Source organism: Narcine bancroftii, chromosome 9 (assembly GCF_036971445.1).
Source record: "Narcine bancroftii isolate sNarBan1 chromosome 9, sNarBan1.hap1, whole genome shotgun sequence".
NCBI classification, from domain to species: domain Eukaryota; kingdom Metazoa; phylum Chordata; class Chondrichthyes; order Torpediniformes; family Narcinidae; genus Narcine; species Narcine bancroftii.
In genome coordinates, this window is record NC_091477.1 from 120,839,258 (window position 1) to 120,858,514 (window position 19,257).

Here is a 19,257-nt window from a genome sequence, read left to right on the forward strand (position 1 = left end):
GTGATGGAGGCGAGCCTGCCCATGGACTCACTTGCAGCAACATGTCTCCAGGTTCAATTCTCCCGTCTGCAGCCACAGCTCCCCCTTTCATGATCGATCCAATGTAAATCCCTCCATCGCCTCTCTCGTTGCTCTGCCCCACAATGCTGATTCCCAGGAAGTTGTATTTCTCTGCAGGCATAAACAATGCTGTCAAGGTACTGCACAGAACCAAACTGCTACCTGTTCACCAATTCCAAATGCCCTGGCCATCAGCAGTCTACTGGGAATCCAAAATCAAGGCCTTTTACGAATCTAACCATGTAACATCTAATACACTTTCTCTACCCTTTCCATTCCTCTTTGAGGTGGTCAAGTAAGAATTTCCTTCCTGTAACCCACGCTGACTGTTCATTATTTAGAACCATAGAACCCAGAGCAGAAATGGGCCCTTTGGCCCATCTAGTCTGTGCTGAACTATTATTCTACCTAGTCCCATTGACCTACACCTGGATGGTAGCCCTCCAAATCCCTCCCATGTACTTATCCAAATTTTTCTCAAATGTCAATATTTCCGCTGGCAACCTCGTTCCACACTCCCACCACTTTCTGCGTGAAGAAGTTCCCCCTAATGTTCCCTTGAAGCGTTTCACCTTTAACCCATGTCTTTTAGTTCTTGTCTCACTTCACCTCCGTGAAAAAGCCTGCTTACTTTATCTCTATCTATACCTCTCATAATTTTGAACACCTCTATCAACTCTCCCCTCACTCTTCTAAGCTTGAGGGAATAATATCCTCATTGGTTTAACCTCTCCAAGCAACTCAGTTCCTCATAGTACCAGCAACATAATTGTAAATTCTCTCTGCACTCTTCAACCCTATTGATATATCTTCCTGTGGTTTAGATACCTTTTCGATCCTTTCCATTGCTCTTTGACGATGAGGTGGTCAAGCAACAATTTCCTACTTAGATCCCACGCTGAGAGTTTTTTTTTAACTTCAATTTTAGTTTCTAGGGATTTTTCCTTTTTTGGACTGAAAGAGGCTTGATCTGTTCCCTCAACACTGTTAAATTCAGCAGCTTTAGTTCCATGGACTTACCCTTATCTTTTAACACTTTAAAAGATAATAGATAAATCTACAGAATTAGGACAAATTCATTTAACAGCGATGTTGGAAAAGATCAAGAGGTCCTCATTTATTTCCCGATTAATTTTTACGTCAACACAATATGATCTGCTAAGGTTTCCCACGTCTTAGTGTTGGATGAATGCAATCCATCTGGACCAGGGGTTGAAACATTTTGAACACCTCATAAATGTTAACCATTGTTATCTTTATGTCCTTTCCCAAATCTGTTCTAACTTCAGTGAGACTGAAGGGCCGAGATAATATTTTCTACTTATGTCAGGTCACAGGAGAAAAAGAAAAGTAAAATGTTATAGAAATGGCAACAGAACTGAGTAGAGACGAGCATCGCACATGATGCCGGAGTAGCTCAGCGTGTCACGCAGCGTTATAGAAGGCAATAGAGTCGACGTTGCTGCCATGTGCTCGGACCCTACCAAGATGGAAGGAACAAAAACCACTGGAGGAACTCAGCAGGTCATGCAGCAGCCATGGGGAGTTAAAGGCAGTCGACATTTCAGGGGGTGGAAATCAGCCAGACGCCCAAATAAGGTGGGGGTGGAGAAGTGGGGGGGGGGGGGCAAGCACAGGCTAGCAGAAGATAGGTGGATACAGGACGGAGGAGAGAAAGGAGCTGAGGTGACTGCGGGAGGGAGCAGAAGGCTGAGAAAGATGTTCTCAGATAGAAGGAAGGAAGGGAAGAAGCTGGAGAGCTGGAGGAAGGGTCAGAGGGATGACAGAAAGAAAGAGACTGGGGGGGGTGAGGGGATAATTGGAAAGTGGAGATCAAAACTGATCCAACCAGAGACTGCCAAGATAGAATACAAGATGTTGCTCCTCTAATTTCCCTGTGGCCTCCAACTGCAGCCTGGTAGGTCATGGATTGGCATGTCGTTGCAGGAATGGGAATTGGAAGGTCCTGGATTTTGCAGTCGGCAGAGCAAAAATGCTCAACGAGGTGATCTCCCAATCTGTCTCTCCGATGTAGAGGAGGCCACACTGGGAGCACACTGGATGCAGTAGATAACCCCGGCAGATTCACTGGTGAAGTGTTGCTTCCCTTGGATGGACTGTTTAGGGTATTGAATAGTGGTAAGGGAGTAGGTACAGGTACAGGTGGTCACGGGCATAAGTTCTGTGAGGGGGGGGAGGGAGTGTGGATGATTAGTTAGGAGGGACAAGGGAGTCACAGAGACAGTGATCCCTGCGGAATGTGGTGAGGAGAGATGAAAACATGTCTAGTGGTAGGATCCCGTTGGTGGCAGAAGTTGCGGAAAATAATATGTTGCATGTGGAGGCTAGTGGGGTGATATGTGAGGGCGAGGGGAATCCCATCCTGTTACGTGGTGGGGGCAGGATTGGAAGATATGCGGGCAAAGGAGGAGATGCGTGTGAGGGCTGAATTGTTAGACAAAGAGCATAGAATAATTTGTGTACATATATACAGTGACTTACTGTAATCAGTATGGGCAAGCTCACCACGAACTTTTAAATGGGAATTCGATAAAAACAAGCAAGATTTAAAAAAAAAATGTACTACACGGTAGAAGCTGATTCCGGCCATTAAGACCTGTGCCGCCCAATTACACCCAATTAACCTACAACCTCCGTACATTGTGGAGGGTGGAGGAAACAGGAGCACGTGGGGAAAACCCTCGCAGACATGGGGAGAAGGTACAAACTCCATACAGACACCGCGGGATTTGAACCGGGGTCACTGGCACTGTTAGAGCATGATGCTAACTGCTATGTTAATGTTAATTGGCAAGGTAAAAGGATAAATTGGTGTTGTTTCAAAGAAGTTGCAGAGATATAATGGGCCAAATGTCCCTTTGCACCTTATATTCTTGATGATCAAGTTTGCAGCTCGCTTAAAGGTGCTGCAACATACATGCACGCCCCTCCCCAACAGTGGGCAGTGTACTTACCCATGTTTAATGTGACGGTGATGATGTTGAGGGACATGGTGGAGTCGGTGATACTGCTGAATGAGGAGGACTGAAAGAGAACGCAAACATAGCCTGATCAACCTGGCTGCATTCCAGTAACGCCACTGAGATCAGGCACAGGGCCTCTGCAGTGTCTGCAAATGGCAATGGTGAACGATTCTGCAGAAGAATGAGCTGGAGGGTCATCTACAGGCTGACCTCTCCCTTTTACCCTTTATTTCACACCAAGTCCCAAAGGCAGGTGCTGGTCAACACTCAAGGGTCATCAAGAGGTCTCAACACATCCTCATTAATGATGCCTGGGTGTAGTAAACACTGGTGGATGCTTCAAGGTTAGTTAACCAGTAACCCAGTTCCAAGCCCAATTCTTAGCACTCCCAGTAAAGACGTTCTAATGGACATTGATTTCAACCATAGCTGTAACTCTGTGTATAACGCACCCTGTATCCATAAGTAGCTGATAGGTCAGTGCTGAGGGAACTTTACTCCGTATCTGACTGAAGCTCTTCCTGATCTTTTGGTGGGACCTGCAGAGGGGGCTTTATTCTGTCTCCCATCCGTGCAGATCATGCCTTAAGAGTGCATGATAGGACAATGCTTTTGTTAATGTTACAACCAAAAAAGTGATCTTTTTGCTCAGAAGCCTGAGAAATTCAGCATGTTCCCAAGGACTCTGACTGGTTTTTATAGATGCACCATGGAAAGTATCCTCCTTGGCATGGGAACTGCTAAGACCTCAAGAAACTGCAGAGAGATGTGAACATAGCCTAAGTCATCACACAGACCAACCTCCCCTCCACTACACCTCCCACTTGTCTAAGGAAAACTGTGGACATGTTGTACACAATCCCACCCAATTCACACACTCTTCTCAGCCTTCCAGTTAGGCAGAAGATACATGAGCTTGAAAACACAAACCCAGGACAGTTATCTGCTGTTATCAGAGGTTAAATGAACCTCTCAATGGTTAACGATGATACCTTGGCACTGTTTTAACTGTTTTAACTGTACTTTCCTCTGTATCCTGCTTTTGGTCTTTGTTATTACCATATCCTGCAGTCTCTGATAACTGCATTTTTACTTTATCACTGTTGCAGTTGAGTTGATTTACATGATGAGCTGGTGTGCCTGGGTAGCTTGCAAAGCTTTTCATCAGATCATGTGACAATAAATAAATCAATTCAACTAATCTGAATCTAACCCATGCTGTCTTTGCCCTGGGAGTGTGTGATAGGACGGTGTAGAGGAAAAGTCCCTGCCCTGGGAGTATTCAAGTACCCAGTGGGGGACTGAGTGCCAACATTAATGGTGTTAACCTTGAACATTAGATTAGTCCAAAAGTCGTAGGATCTGAATGAGACCATTTGGCCCATCGAGTGTGTTCTGCTGTTTAAATCATGACTGCTGTATCTGTCCTCTACCCCACCATTCTCCGGCCTTCTTGCCACAACCTCTGTGTAACGTGCAGATTGGAAATGTTGGTGCACAATGGGCTCAGGATAGAGACGAGCGATCACCTACCCTTTCGATGCGGGGGATGCGCGGTTTCCGCCGTCGCCGTTTGTGCCGCCGCATCAATTTGGACGAGTTGCTCTGTTCCGTGGAACTGCTGAACCTGGAAAGGGAGTGAACCACCAAGAGACCGAGGGATGAGAGAAGCTCAACACCCAACCTCCTACCTCACCTCCTACCTTGCCCGAGGCATTCAGTCCAGCTGATGTTAGACCTCCCTGGGAAGTAGGCATTGGCTGGAAACCTTTCCTCACTAGCCCATACAGCTCAGTGACAATGGGAAAGATCTTGCGCCCAGGAAGGCCAGCTGAAACTGTGCACTCAGCCTGATTTTAATCAGTCTACAATCAAGTCAAATGGAACTCTGAGGAACTCAAAGACCATAACCATCCCCTCCCTCACAAACGACTCATCGGCAATGGCTCCACTTCACATTCTCATATTTGGACATTTATTGTCAGAGTGGATGCATCACATATAATTCTGAGATTCTTTTTCCTGCAGGCCAGGCAGAATGACCACTTATTGGGTGAAAGAGGTACAGGCACCACAAGACTCGCAACCCAAGTTCAGGAATAGATGCTCCCCCTTCACCATCAGACTCCTCAAAAACAAACTCAATCAGGGACTCATTGAAAGACTCTCACTTTTGCACTTTATTCATGTTTTGCTCTCCCTCAGTATTACACAGTCAGTTTGCTTACATTTCTTTACGTTGAGTCCGTTTTTTTGGTACTGCCAATTAGTGGTCATTCTGCCTGGCCCGCAGGATAAAGAATCTCAGGGTTGTATGTGATGTCATGTATGTACTCGGACAATAAATCTGAAAATCTATACCTTTTTCCTGATTGTAGCAGCGATAACAGTTATGTAAATGTAATATTACTGTGTACGTATAATGTAAACTCAACGGCAAAGGACTGCCAAACTGGCACGACGTGGGGAGTGCACGCAAAAATCATGGACCTGGACCTCACCATCAGTTAGTGGTACAAAAGCAAATCGAAGGGAATGATTTAGCTCTCCTGCAGAGGTTATATAAATCTGGAGGCGCGCAGACGCCAGAATCCAGAACAAAAATACAACCTGCTCGAGGAACATATTTCAGGTCCAAGCCCTTCGTTAAACAAAGCAACAAGGTGCAAGACACCAAGTGTGCCAGCAGAGGGCAGGAGGCATCACAGAAACTCAATATTTTTTTAACGAAATACCAAGTTGTATTTGAACGGAGCCTTCAATGTAGTTCCATATCTCGGGGGACTCAGAGAAAGGTAAACAGTTAAAATCCTGTTGTGAGCTATGTGGGTACCAAGAACGATTCAGGAGCTGGGACTTAAGGGTCTGCTTTGAGGGGGAGAGAGAGGCAGGAAGAGGGAACGGTTTAACATTTATATTTAGACATACAGCAAGGTAACAGGCCCTTTGGCTGCCCAATTACATCCAATGGTCCCTCAACCTCTGCACGTTTTGGAGGAACAGACAAAGGGAGAATGTACAAACTCCTTGTAGGCAGTGTCAGATTTGAACCCCGGTCGCTGGCACTGCAACAGCATTGTGCTAACCGCGTTATCCCGAAGAGGTCGCACTCCAGAAATGCAAACTGTGACACTGGATGGTACAACCACTGAGGTGGAGAGGATAAGTTGTGGCAGGCCAGTGGGGAGGTGAAGAGGATAAGTTGTGGAAGGCCAGTGGGGAGGTGAAGAGGATAAGTCGTGGAAGGCCAGTGGGGAGATGAAGAGGATAAGTTGTGGAAGGCCAGTGGGGAGGTAGAGGCTTCTAGAGGTTAAGCAAGTGATGGTGAAGCTTACAACACATGTCTTCCTTACTTGTGACGATAGTATTCCCTTCAAAGTACCCATTCTATTTGCCTCAGTAATTTCTTTGACGCGTTTTACATGAAGGAGCTTGGACAGTGGGAATCCTCCACAGGTAACATTTCTCTGCGCTCAACTGCAGCACCCTGAGTATCCACCCAAATCTCCACCACTTGGTTATCTCAGCTGTAGCTTGAGGGCTCAAATCCCAAAGCCACTCCACCCATCTGATCTCCAGGCTTCGAGGACCCACAGAAAGAGGAAGGTCCATAACCAGGCAAGTCTCGCACTCTCCATACACTTTTTCCGAGGATTTTGACCGGGCCGAAGAAGCTTCACCAGGATGAAAGATTAGATAAACTGTAAGTGTTTCCTTTTGGAATGGAAAAGGATTAAATGGGAGGTTTAATGAAGGAACACGGAAATAGATGACCTATTTCTCTTACCAGAGAGTCAAAGATCATGGGATATAGATTTAAAGTGATGCAGAGAAGGATGAGATAGGAGCTGAATGAATTTAGTTCTGGAGGAACTCAGCAGGTTCAACAGCACCCATGAAAAGCATGAAGCAGCCGACATTTTGGGCCTGAACTCTTCATCAAGAAAGCCAAAACTCAGCCATGTAAGGTGTTTTATTATTATGTCTTGGCAGTCTCCAAACCAGATGGTATCAATGTCGGACTCCTACTTCTGGTAACCCACTCTCCCCATTTTCTCGCTTTCCCTCATCCCTCCAACTCCTCTTTACCCCTGACCATCAGCACACCCTTCTTCCTTCAGTTCCCCAGCCCTTCGTTCCTCCCATTAGACTGCATCTTCTCAGTCCTCTGCCTCCTCCCCCATAACCTTTTCAACCTCCCATCTGAATCTCCCTATCACCTTATTTGGGCATCTGCCATTCCTGATGAAGGGCTCAGGCTCGAATTGTATCCCATGAATGCTGTGTGACCTGCTGAGTTCCTCCAGCATTTTTGTGTACTGTATTGGCTCTAGTTCTGCAGCATCTGCAGACGCCTTGGGTTACCTCTTGCTTCTAGACTGTGACCAACAGATTCTACACACAGAAGCTATGGGAAGCACCAAGTCTGTGAGATCATCCCTCATTCTTCTAACCTCAGGAGAATATGGCCCAGAGTGCTTAATCTCTCCTCAGAGCACAACCCACAGTCCACATCCTAGGACTTGATCTGCTAATCCTTCACTGCCCTCCCACTGTCATTCCTCCGTCCCCCCCTTTTGTGGGGATACCAGACCTGTACATGGTTTCCAGGTGTGTTCGTTTTCTCACCAGTGCCCAGGATGATTGCAGCTCTCATACCTGCTGGTCGAATCATCTTCCTCCGAGTCAAAGAAGCTCGTGGATTCCAGCTCACTGCTCATCAATGTTGAAGAGCTCTCGTAGCCGCCAATCTCGTTCCTCCTCTCCATCTTCGTGTGGCCATTAACACGGGGAACTGAGGGCAAGGGGTTAGAAGTTATCTCACCATTGGACAGTCAGGCAAAAGAAAGAGGCATTGGTTTAGTCGAATTGGGATGGTCAAGAAAGTGCTCCAATGAAGTCCCCCTTGTCCCTCAACAACTTGTGCATCTGGACCAGTGTGGGATGGGAGCTGCTCTGCTCGAATTTGCAAGAAGCGGCAGAAGGTGGTGAATGCAGCTCAGAACATCACACAAACCTCCCTCCCCTCCATGGACTCCATCTACAACCCCCTCCTCCCCACCTAGGAAAAGCAGCTAACACTCTGGACCCACTCTCTTCTCCCACCTCCCACGAGGGAGAAGACTTTAGACTGTGAAAGCGCACACCGTGGCTCAAAGACCGTTTCAGAATCAGAATTTATTGTCATTAACGTGTCACAAAATTCGCTGCTTTGCGGCACCGTCACAGGTACACAATTTAAAGAAATAAATGAGTGCAAAAGTGAGGTAATATCTGTGGTTCATTGTCCTTTCAGAAATTTGATGGTGGAGGGGAAGAAGCTGTTTCTGTCCCATTGGGTGTTTGTCTTCAGGCTCCTGCACCTCCTTCCCAATGGTAGCAGTGAGAAGAGGGCACAGACTGGGGGATGAGGGGAAGGGTCCTTGATGGTAGAGGCCACTTTTTTGAGACACTGCTTCTTTTAGATGTCCTTAACGGAGTGAAGGCTTCCGTACAGCCATTAGGCTCCTGAATGAACCTAAGAATAATATTATCGTGCTGCCCTTGGTACCAATTGATCTTTATTTCATTTGCAACACTCTACTCTGTGAATTGTGCCCTTTACACGGCTATATGAAGGGTGGAGATAACCTGCTAGCCTACTCGCATAAGAACATTGTTCTCCATATTTTGCGACTGCTGGAGGAACTCAGCGAATCTAGCAGCACTCTAGCACGAATCTAGAGGGAAATGGATGGTCTCATGAGACCCCACGTTTGGAGAGGATGGGTGGAAAATAGATATATAAAGAGGTGAAAGGGAGCGTGAGGTATCCATGGGGATGGGAAGGATGGAGGTAGTGACAGAGTCTGGGAGGTGAGACAAGGATTAATGTATTTTGTTTGTTCATTCTCTGCTCTACTGCCTGATTCACTTCACAACCACTGCCTCTTAGCCAAATATTGAGATAATTATATTCACACGCGTGGAGATGTTACCATTCATTACAGGGCAGCAGGGGTGGGGGGGAATCTGAAACCAAGCAACATAATTCCAAGTTCATCATTATGAAATGCAGAAAGGAACTCAGGGGAACCATCTTCACTAAGTAGCAGCAAGAATATGAAACTCACTGCTGCTGGTGGTAGGTACTGGTATTACTCATTCTGGTACTGAGGTGGAGTGAGTCGATAACTTGAACTTTATGGGGGTGGGGGGGGGGGGGAGGGGAGGAGAACATCTCCTGTGACCTGTCCTGTTTTATCCACATTGACACAATGGCCAAGAAATGCACCAGCTCCTCTACTTCCTGAGAAGCCTGAGGGAAGTTGGCATAGTCCCCTGCACCTTAACGACTTCTAAAGTTAGATCATTAAAAGCATCTTGTCAGGACAGGCTGTATCCCTGTGTGCGACAGCAACAGCTCTGCTCAAGACAAAACGAACCTGCAGGAAGTTGTGAATGGGGCTCAAACCATCACACACACCTCTCCCTCCCCTCCATCGACTCCGTCAACACTTCCTACTACCTTGAAAAAGCAGCCAACGTTGTGAAGGACTCATCCTATCCTGGCCACACTCTCTTCAACACCCATCCCATCAAGATTCAAGGGCAGCTTCTTTCTTGGCATTATATCAAACTCCTGATGAACCTCATTGCTCTCCACCATCTGCTCTCGCTCTGTAACTCTGCTCTCTGTTCTGACTGCTGTACTATACAGAAGTTGACTAGCTGGATTGCTTGCAAATCAAACCTTCTCACTACTCCTTGGTAGATGGAACAAAAACTTGAACATTGGATCTGAAGTTGTCCTGAACAGGACAGATATCTTTTTTTTAAGGAGAAGGTGGATAAATTCTTTCTCTTTCAATCTTTTTATTGACTTTTATAAAGGAGATTGGATAAATTCTTGAGGAAGAAAGTGAGATCAGAGAAACATTTTCACCTTTCTGGAGAATCTTCTGCTTTGTCAGGGATGCCCCCAAGAGGTTTATGGTGCAGGTTTTGGTGTGGGAACCCTAACAGTGAATGTGCGCAGCACAATCCCACAAACAATCAAACTGCAAATCAGCGGTAACAGATGGATAGGGAGGGTGGCGAACAATATTGACTGGCTACGGCAAACTCTCCTGCCTTTTCTTTTAAATTATGCCAGGGGATGTTTCTCCTCCCTCTGGTTTAACGTGTCACTCAGAAGATGATATGACCAATGTTTAAATGCTTACTTGTGTGCCAGTGAGGTTTCAGCTAAGTTCTCCCTAGCGAGATAAAATTACATGCTCATAAAAACTATAAGGTACCGTGTGAGGATTTACAACATTGGCATAGACTAGCTGGCTCAAAGGGTTTGCATCTATACTGCTAAATTCTACAAGAGCAATGTTTTCCCACAGTTCATTATTCACCACACCCAGAATCTAATTAGATTCCTCACCATTGCATCTGAAAATTCGCGATAATTAGGGCCTTTCAATCTATCTTATGGCATTCAGATTTAAGGGAAACTGATCCTCTTGAATTCTCTCAGGAAGCATCAAATTCTATGTCATCTCCTCCTGGTCTGACCTGAATTTAGACCTGTGGAGGAGGTGAGAGGAAAGGAGCACGGATCCCTGTCGGGGTTACCCCTGGGTTCTGTTCTTGAGAAGTGCTCAGAACCTGAACCGTTCTCAAGTTGGGACTGAACAAAAGTCGTGCGTGGGAGAGGATCACAGAAACTGCTCACAATGACACACACACACAGATAAACATGCACAGTGGCACTCTTCGCGTAGCCATTAGCACGACAATATTACGGCGGCAGCGACCTAGGCTCGAATCCGTCGCTGTCTGTAAGGAGCTTGTACCTTCTCCCTGTGACTGCGTGGCTTTCCTTCCACCCTTCAAATTGTACAGGGATTGTAGGTAACTTGGGGTATTTGTATTGTACAGGCTCGTGGGCCGAAGGGTCTGTTACTGAGCTGTATGTCTAAATATTAGAAAAAAACAGTCCTGATCAAAGAGTAGATGACAGACGTGACCATCAATCTTTCAACCTTTCCTTAATTTGGTTCAGAGTACACACAGATGACATTAATGCCTCTTAATATCACTTACAAGCATCTACAATTTAATCAGTGTGTAATCGGTCTAAGACACACTGTTCCTTTGCTCAGTAACGTATCCTCCTGAGGCTCACACTCAGACCCCACCCAGCAATCTGCTCCCAAACTCTCCTCCCTCCCCTCACAAATCACCCCTCCCCACACACTCTGGCAGATGGACAATTTTAATTAAAATAATGAAACTACGATGGAGTTTTTAAAGGAGATAAACTGTAAAAACACAATGCTGGATAAACTCAGCAGGTTGTAACAGGGAACTTTCTTTCGCAAAGATAAAGATACATAATTAATGTTTTGGGCTTGAACCCTTCATCAAGGTATGGACAAAATGTAGCCAAGGTGCCCAAATTCGTTGTCATCGGAGAGGAGCAGCCATCATCAGGGATCCACATCACCCAGCGCATGATCTGTTCTCGCTGCTGCCATCAGGAAAGAGGTCTCGATGCCACAAGACTCGCACCCCCAGGTTCAGAAACAGCTGCTCCCCCTCCATTATCAGACTCCTCAACAACAAACTCAATCAAGAACTCATTTAAGAACTCTTACTTGTGCACTTTATTGATTTTTTAAAAATTATTTCTGTATTGCATAGTCAGTTTGTTTACATTTGTTATCGGTTTACAGTTCTTTATTTGTTAACATGTTTACGCTGTGTACAGTTTTTTTTGCACTACCAATTAGTGGTGATTTGGCCTCGCCTGCAGGGAAAAGAATCTCATGGTTGTCTATTATGCCATGTTGTTCTCTGACAACAAATCTGAAATACAGTCCACTATCTGACCTGCTGAGATTCTGCAGCATTGCACTTTTACTGATATAATGGTGTCTGCAGACTTTTGAGTTTTACTCATGCTGGGCTCTAGTGCATCAAGGTGCTGGAGAAACTTAGCACCATCCATGGGAAGCAAAAAGCATCGATGTTTCGGGCCTGAGGCCTTCTTCAACAGTGCCAAAAATCAGGCAGACGTCTGAATAAGGTGGGGAAGAGCATAGGCTAACAAGTAATCCTGACAAAGAGAAGCTGGGTTGGGGGGGGGGGGGCAGGGGACTCAGTGGGTCAGGTAGCATCCGTGGATAGCAATGCACCTGAAACGAGCATCTCTCTCCATGGATGCTGCCTGACCAACTGAGCCCCTCCAGCTTCACTCAGATATCTCCGAGGATCTGAACTAAGAGAAAAAGCCTCAAGATTCAGTGGAACCGATCAAGCCCAGAGCCAAGGAGGAACCAATTCTCCCAGAGTGTGTGGAACCTGTGGAGCTCTCTGTTCAGGGCTGCACTGGGTGCTGTCTCAATATGTATATTTTTGTGCTGGGGGCAATAGCATACGCCAGAGGACATCCATTTAAGGTAAGTGGAGGAAAGTTTAGGGGAGATCCCAGAGGTTTTTTTTTAAAATAGAGAGTAATGGGTTGCTGGAAATGTATTGCTGGGGGGGGAGGGGGGGGGCGGGGGGGGTGGTGGTGGTGGCTGGTAAAGTAGAGACATTCAAAAGACTCTTAGATAGACACATGGATGTAAGGAAAATAGAGTTATGAGTGTAGGGAAAGATCAGATTGTCATGGAGTGAGTTTACATAGGTCGGCTCAACATTGTGGGCTGAATCAGTGTCCTTTCTGGCTGAATCATTGTGTGGGACGGTTGTTGCAAAGCATCGGACCAGAAGTCAATACAGAGGGTCATGAAAACAGCCGAGAAGATCATTTTTCTCTACTGACAACATTTACCTGGAGAGTTATTTAACTAGTGCTCAAAGAATTATTGAGGACCCTTTCCATCCAGCTTGGAGCACCTTTGATCCACTACCATCAGGAAGGAGGTCGAGGAGAATCAAAATCAGGACTGCCAAGATGGGAAATAGCTTCTTCTCGCAGGCTGTGAGATTGGTGAACTGTATCCTATCCGTGTAAATCATTCCAAAATATTTACATTTGTAATTATATCTTCATGTACGCGTGTGTGTGTGTGTGTGTGTGTGTGTGTGTGTGTGTGCGCGTGCGCGTGCGCGTGCGCGTGCGCGCATACGTTCTGGAGAAACACGGTTTCAGCACATTGTATCCCGCGCTTTCTGTAAGGAGTATGTTCTCCCCATGTCTGTGTGGACTTTCCCCGGGGCCTCCGGTTTCCTCCCTCTGTTCAAAGCATACCGGGGGTCTGAATCCAAGGTCAGATTAGCCATGATATTATAAGGTGGAAGGGATTCAATGGGCTGAATGGCCTCCTCTTGCTCCTATTTCTCTCAAAGGCAGTTGTGGATCAAGAGCCAGTATATTCAGTGAGCAGCTTCAACACATTCCCCAGGAACAAGCAGGTAATCCAGACTGCCAATTGCAGTCTAGGACATAGGGAGTGGAGCACTGTTGTAGGTGCTTACATGAGCTTGTGACATGCGGATTTTTCTACTGCCAACATTTCCAAATCCACGTCACTGCCTGCACCACTGACAGGTAATGTAAGGGTTCCTTTTCTCATCTGGTAGCCCAGGCACTGTTGTAACAGTAAATCCATAGATGGTTGCCTTACTATGCCCAGGTACCCACATAGAAGCAATGATAGAAAAAAAAACACACACCAGCGCCTTTCCTTCCTTAGAAGTCTGAGGAAATTCGGCCTGTTACCAGCGTCCCTCAACAACATTTACAGATGCACCACTGAAAGCATCCTGTCAGGTACATCACTGTGTGGGACCGGAACAGCTCCACCCAAGAATTCAAGAAACCTCAGAGGGCTGTGAGCATTTCCCAGGCCATTACACACCCTCTCCCCTCCATCGACCTCATCACATACCCCCTCCATTACACAACCCCCGCCCCTTCCATCGATCTCTCCATAACTCCTGCTGCCTCGGGAAAAACAGCTAACGTATGAAAAGTCTCATCCTAACTCGGCTACACTCTTCACCCCCTCCAGTTAGGAAGAAGATTCACGAGTGTGAGACCTCATACCCCCAGATTCAAGGACAGTTTCTTTCCCGCTGTTATCAGACTCCTGAATGAACCCCACACCAATACAATGATGCAGTCTTTGCTCCGTCCCACCTAATCTCTATCACCCTGCACTTTTGTACTGTGTCTTACATGCTGTACCATGTATGGGATGCCTAGCTGGACTGTTTGCCAAACTAACTTCATCGGTGCACCTCTGGCGATAAACTCGAACCCAGTAAGAATAACAGCAACAGCAGCAATTACCAGCCCACCCACCCACCCACCCAAGCTCCATAGGTTATGGTATCCTGGGTTTATTTGGGATGGATGTAGGGTGTGTGCAGACCCTGGGTGTGGGGCTGCAGCTCTTTACTCAGTCGCAGGCTGCACAGCACTCTGTCAAATGGCGATGTTTTCAGTCAGTTCCGTAATTATCCATGAACTGAAGAGAGCCACATCTGGTATCTGACACACTTAAATGATCAAAAGCACTGATTGCCTTGAAAAGGTGTGCAGAATCAATCACAGGCAGGAGAGAGAAACAGGGAGACATCAATAGGCCACGTGTCCCTGAGGAACTGATGGGGTCTAGGAATATATCCCAAAGGATAAAGCAATGTACGCCAATGGAGTGGTTACAGTCCCAGATAATCAGGCAAAGTTCTGCACCGTTAATTCAGAGAGACGAGCTCCAACCCCAGCTGTGCTGGGGAGGAATGAAAACATTCCACGGGTGTAACACAAGGACTACAAGCAAATGCCACTGCCTTCCAGTCCCCACTGATGGAGCTTGATCTTGACCTTGCAGACTGAAGGGAGTTTGCCTGCTCTCCCTGTGCTGACATGGGCCTCCACTCCCTTCTAAGTCCTGGTCGGTAAATTATCCGGTGTACATTATCCCTGGTGTAGATAGAGGTAGGAGAATTATGGGGAGGTTGAAAGAGAGAGAAGAGGTTGCAGAGAGGCCAAAGAGGGGGGGGGGGGGAGGATGTTGATGGGTGAGCTCTGAGCACTGATAGGGACTCATTGGGCTGAATGAACAGAAATAAATCATGAAAATCTGTAGACACCGTAGCTGAAGTAAAAACACAAAGTGCTGCAGAAACTCAGCAGGTCAAATAGTGTTCTTCATGTAGTTAAAATACGTGACTGACATTTCGGGCTTGAGCCCTTCATCAAGGTGTGGAAAAATGTCGGCAGGCGTCCGAAAAAAAGGATGGGGACAAAGGCAGGAGATGATAGGTGGAGAAAGGAGGGAGAAAACAGAAGCGATCAGGGGGAGGAGGGTTGGGTGTGTGTGTGGAGGGGAGAGAAGAACTAGAAAACTGAAAATGGGCAGGGGTAAAAAGGTTGAGCAGGTTAACAGAAAGCAGAAGTCTATGTTCGTGCCATCTGGCTGGAGGGGCCCAGACGGACAATAAAGTCTTTGTGGTTCCTCCAGTCTGCAGGTGGTCAGGGTGGATAGTACATAAGGCCATGGACAGACATGTGAGCATGAGAGTGTGTCTTGGAATTGAAAAGGTTGGCTCTGCTCTGTTTTAGCAGAGGGAGCGAGAGGTGCTCGGCGAAGAGAACTCCCAATTTGCAAAGAAATGAAAGGCAGAGTGAACGACAGACTGGGATCACTGTGTGAAACTTGAAAGTATGCCGACGCTGAGATTGCAGTAAATAAACAACGGAATGCTGAAGGAACTCAGCTGGTCTTGCCATGTCCGTATGAAACAAAGATATATTGCCGACATTTAGGCTCTGAGCCCTTCTTCAAGGAATAAACAAAGAATGGAGACCGTGCTGGCTGGGGGAGGAGTCCAGACCAATAAAAAGTGCTAATTGGATATGATAAGGGGGAGGGGTGAGAAGTGATCTTGTCTGCGTGAAAGGATACAGAGGGGAAAGGGAGAGAAATACAGAGCTGGGGGAAGAAGATGGGGGTGGCGGAGGGCAGGGGAGGAGTTAACAAAAACCAGAAGTCAATGTTAATGCCATCTGGTTGGAGGATGCCCACCCAGACAGAAGATGAGATCACTCTGTGACCTGACCACGTATGGGGAGTTACATAACCAACATCTCTGGTTTGAGCTCTTCATCAAAGTATCAGGTAGATAAGAGTAAAACACAAAAATCTGTAGACACCGTGACTGAAGTAAAAACTCGATGCTGGAGAAACCCAGCAGGTCAATACTTCGCTATATAAAGGACAATGTTTGACCTGCTGGGTTTCTCCAGCATTGAGTTTTTACTTCAACTATGGTGTCTACAGATTTTCGTGTTTTACTCCAAAGGTGAGGTTGTAGGAGAGAAGATAGGCAGACAAGTTTAGGGAACGCAGCCCAAACCTGATCAACATCCACAAGGCTCACCAGGAGGGTGAGGGGACACTCCTCTACTCATCTGCATGAAAGCATCTTCAATAACCTGCGAGAAGTTCAACACCATCCAGAACTGAGCAGTTGCATGATAAAACCCTTTCAGAACCTAACCCTCACCCCTCCCCCCACAACCGGTTGCACAATAGAACCCTGTCAGAATCCATACACTCACACCCCCACCACCACATACACAGCAATCTGTACCATCTACAGCATGCACTTCAGCAACTCCCCAAGACTCCTCAGACTGCTCCTTCCAAACCCACCCTCTCCATCAGACAGAAGTGCAGGGGCACCAAAAGCACATGGACCCCATCCCCTGGAAGTTACCCTCCAATCCACACAACATCCCAACTTTGAAATACATCCCCATTCCTTCACCACTGTTGGGTCCAAACCCTGGAAACCCCAACCTCCCACCCTCTTGAACAGCACCGTGGGCACAGCCATACCTCAAGGGCTGCGGCAGTTCAAGAAATGGCTCCACACCACCTTCTCAGGGGCATTGACAGACAGGCAGTTAAACATTGGCTCGGCTTGTGAAGCCCATGATCACCAAATCAATGACAATTCTAGAGCTCGGGGGCGAGGAACCTAAAGTACAGATGCCATTGGTGCAATGGTGGAAACTGGAGGTGAACTCAAAAGCACAATTGGAGACCAAAGTCATGGAGTCATGCAGCACGGACAAGCCCTTTGGCCCAAATTTTCCATGTTGATCATGGGCTAGTCCTATATGGATACGTTTGATCCATATCCTTCCTGGCCATACAGAACATCTGCCCAATTACCTTTTGAATGTTCACAAGATCACAAAAGAACAGAAGTAGGCCACTTGGCCCATCAAGTCTGTTCCACAACTATGTTGAAATGAAACCTGCAATCTAAATGTGGTAACAACAGGGAGGGGAGTGGTGAAGATTTGTGAGTATAAGTGAGAATTTTTTTTAAAGTAAAATGTTTTCTGACAGAGGTAGAGATGGCAAGAGTTATGTTCTACAACCCACTGGCTGTCTGGGGAAGTTTTTACTGTTTACTTTACAAGCAATATCTTCTCAATTATCTTCACCATGCTTTGAATGCAAGGTCAATCATCCACCAGAACGAGGTCAGGTATTTGCATTTTCTTTAAATCCGATACCTGTGTCACCAGTCGTGAAGATCCTGGCAGACAGGAGAGAAGGCTGAGTAATGACCTGGTCTCCTCTCTCACTCCCCGCAGCAATGATCAAAGGCTAGAGTGGACACAGGGCACTGCGCACCCAGAAACAGCACGACAAAACCATGGGAACTTCAGCTCAATGCAATTCCAAATTATTTATTAAAACCCGTTTCTGTCAGAAGAGACTTCACTCCCACACAGGCATTCCACTACTTGGCCATTAAATGGGAGAATGGGAGCAGACCTTTCATCCCTTCATTTTAGTTCCCCTATTTACTGGTTCCTGCCTGATGCAGCTGTACAAAATAGTGGTTAGAATGCAGTTTTAGTACGACGTGCAGGTCTGGTCACCAACTACTGGATGAGACAGCAGAAGGGATTCACCAAGGTGTTGCTGAGAATGGAAGGGTATAGTCACAAGGAGAGAAAGGTTGGTTTGTTCTCTGAGGAATACAAATAGCTGAAGTGTGACCTGATGGAAGTTTTTGGGATTATGAGATAGATTGTAAGGGGGTGGTGCAATACACATTGACAGACCCGCCCCCACCAGTACTGTACCCCAGTGTTACATGGTGACAGACCGTCCCTACCAGTACTGTACCCCAGTGTTATACAGTGATAGACTCGTCTGCACCAGTACTGTACCCTGGTGTTATACAGTGACAGACCCATTCCCACCAGTAATGTACCCCAGTGTTACATAGTAACAGACCCGTCCTCACCAGTACTGTACCCCAGTGTTACACAGTGACAGACCCACCCCCACCAGTACTGTACCCCAGTGTTACATGGTGACAGACCCACCCCCACCAGTACTGTACCCCAGTGTTACATGGTGACAGACTGTCCCTACCAGTACTGTACCCCAGTGTTACACAGTGACAGACCCGTCCCTATCAGTACTGTACCCCAGTGTTATACAGTGATAGACTCGTCTGCACCAGTACTGTACCCCAGTGTTACATGGTGACAGACCCGCCCCCACCAGTACTGTACCCCAGTGTTACATGGTGACAGACCGTCCCTACCAGTACTGTACCCCAGTGTTATACAGTGATAGACTCGTCTGCACCAGTACTGTACCCTGGTGTTATACAGTAACAGACCTGTCCTCACCAGTACTGTACCCCAGTGTTACACAGTGACAGACCCACCCCCACCAGTACTGTACCCCAGTGTTACACAGTGACAGACCCACCCCCACCAGTACTGTACCCCAGTGTTATACAGTGACATTCCCCACTGGTATTATACCCTGGTTTTACACAGTGAGCACTTGGTACCTCGGTAGCATGTGAAAATTTCACCTCTAAGCTCAAATCAATGGAAAGGACAGAAACAACTGATTGTTTCCTGTGGTTCAAGTGAGAACAGAAGGACATTTCACAACTGCTCTGTGAAGCGATGCTGTACCTGCCAGTGACTCAGAGACAAGCACCAGGAAGCTCACCAGAGCGGGCGGGTATATCCTCATGGTCGGTCATTCCATGAGGACGCTGACAGAGATTTCACAAATTTTCCAACCACTACAGATCCCACACTCCCCGGAAGGGAGTGTAAAAGAAGCAGATAATCCCTCCAGCGAGCACATTGACATAAATCTGCCTGTATCTAATCCCTTCATCAGGATCTCAGCTCAGGAAGGTTGTGGGGGGGTGGGGGGGGGGGGTG

At 46.8% G+C, this 19,257-nt stretch overlaps 1 protein-coding gene across 1 annotated transcript in view; it reads right to left on the reverse strand.

Moving 5' to 3' along the window:
• LOC138742736 (segment polarity protein dishevelled homolog DVL-3-like) overlaps window positions 1-19,257 on the reverse strand; it is an 88,834-nt gene that overhangs the window by 23,966 nt on the left and 45,611 nt on the right. Inside the window, exons 5-8 of the mRNA XM_069897542.1 lie at window positions 7,704-7,839; window positions 4,578-4,671; window positions 3,036-3,105; window positions 32-171 (exon numbers count right to left, since the gene is read on the reverse strand). Coding sequence (XP_069753643.1) covers window positions 32-171; window positions 3,036-3,105; window positions 4,578-4,671; window positions 7,704-7,839 — 440 coding nt within the window. The remainder of the gene's footprint in view (window positions 1-31; window positions 172-3,035; window positions 3,106-4,577; window positions 4,672-7,703; window positions 7,840-19,257) is intronic.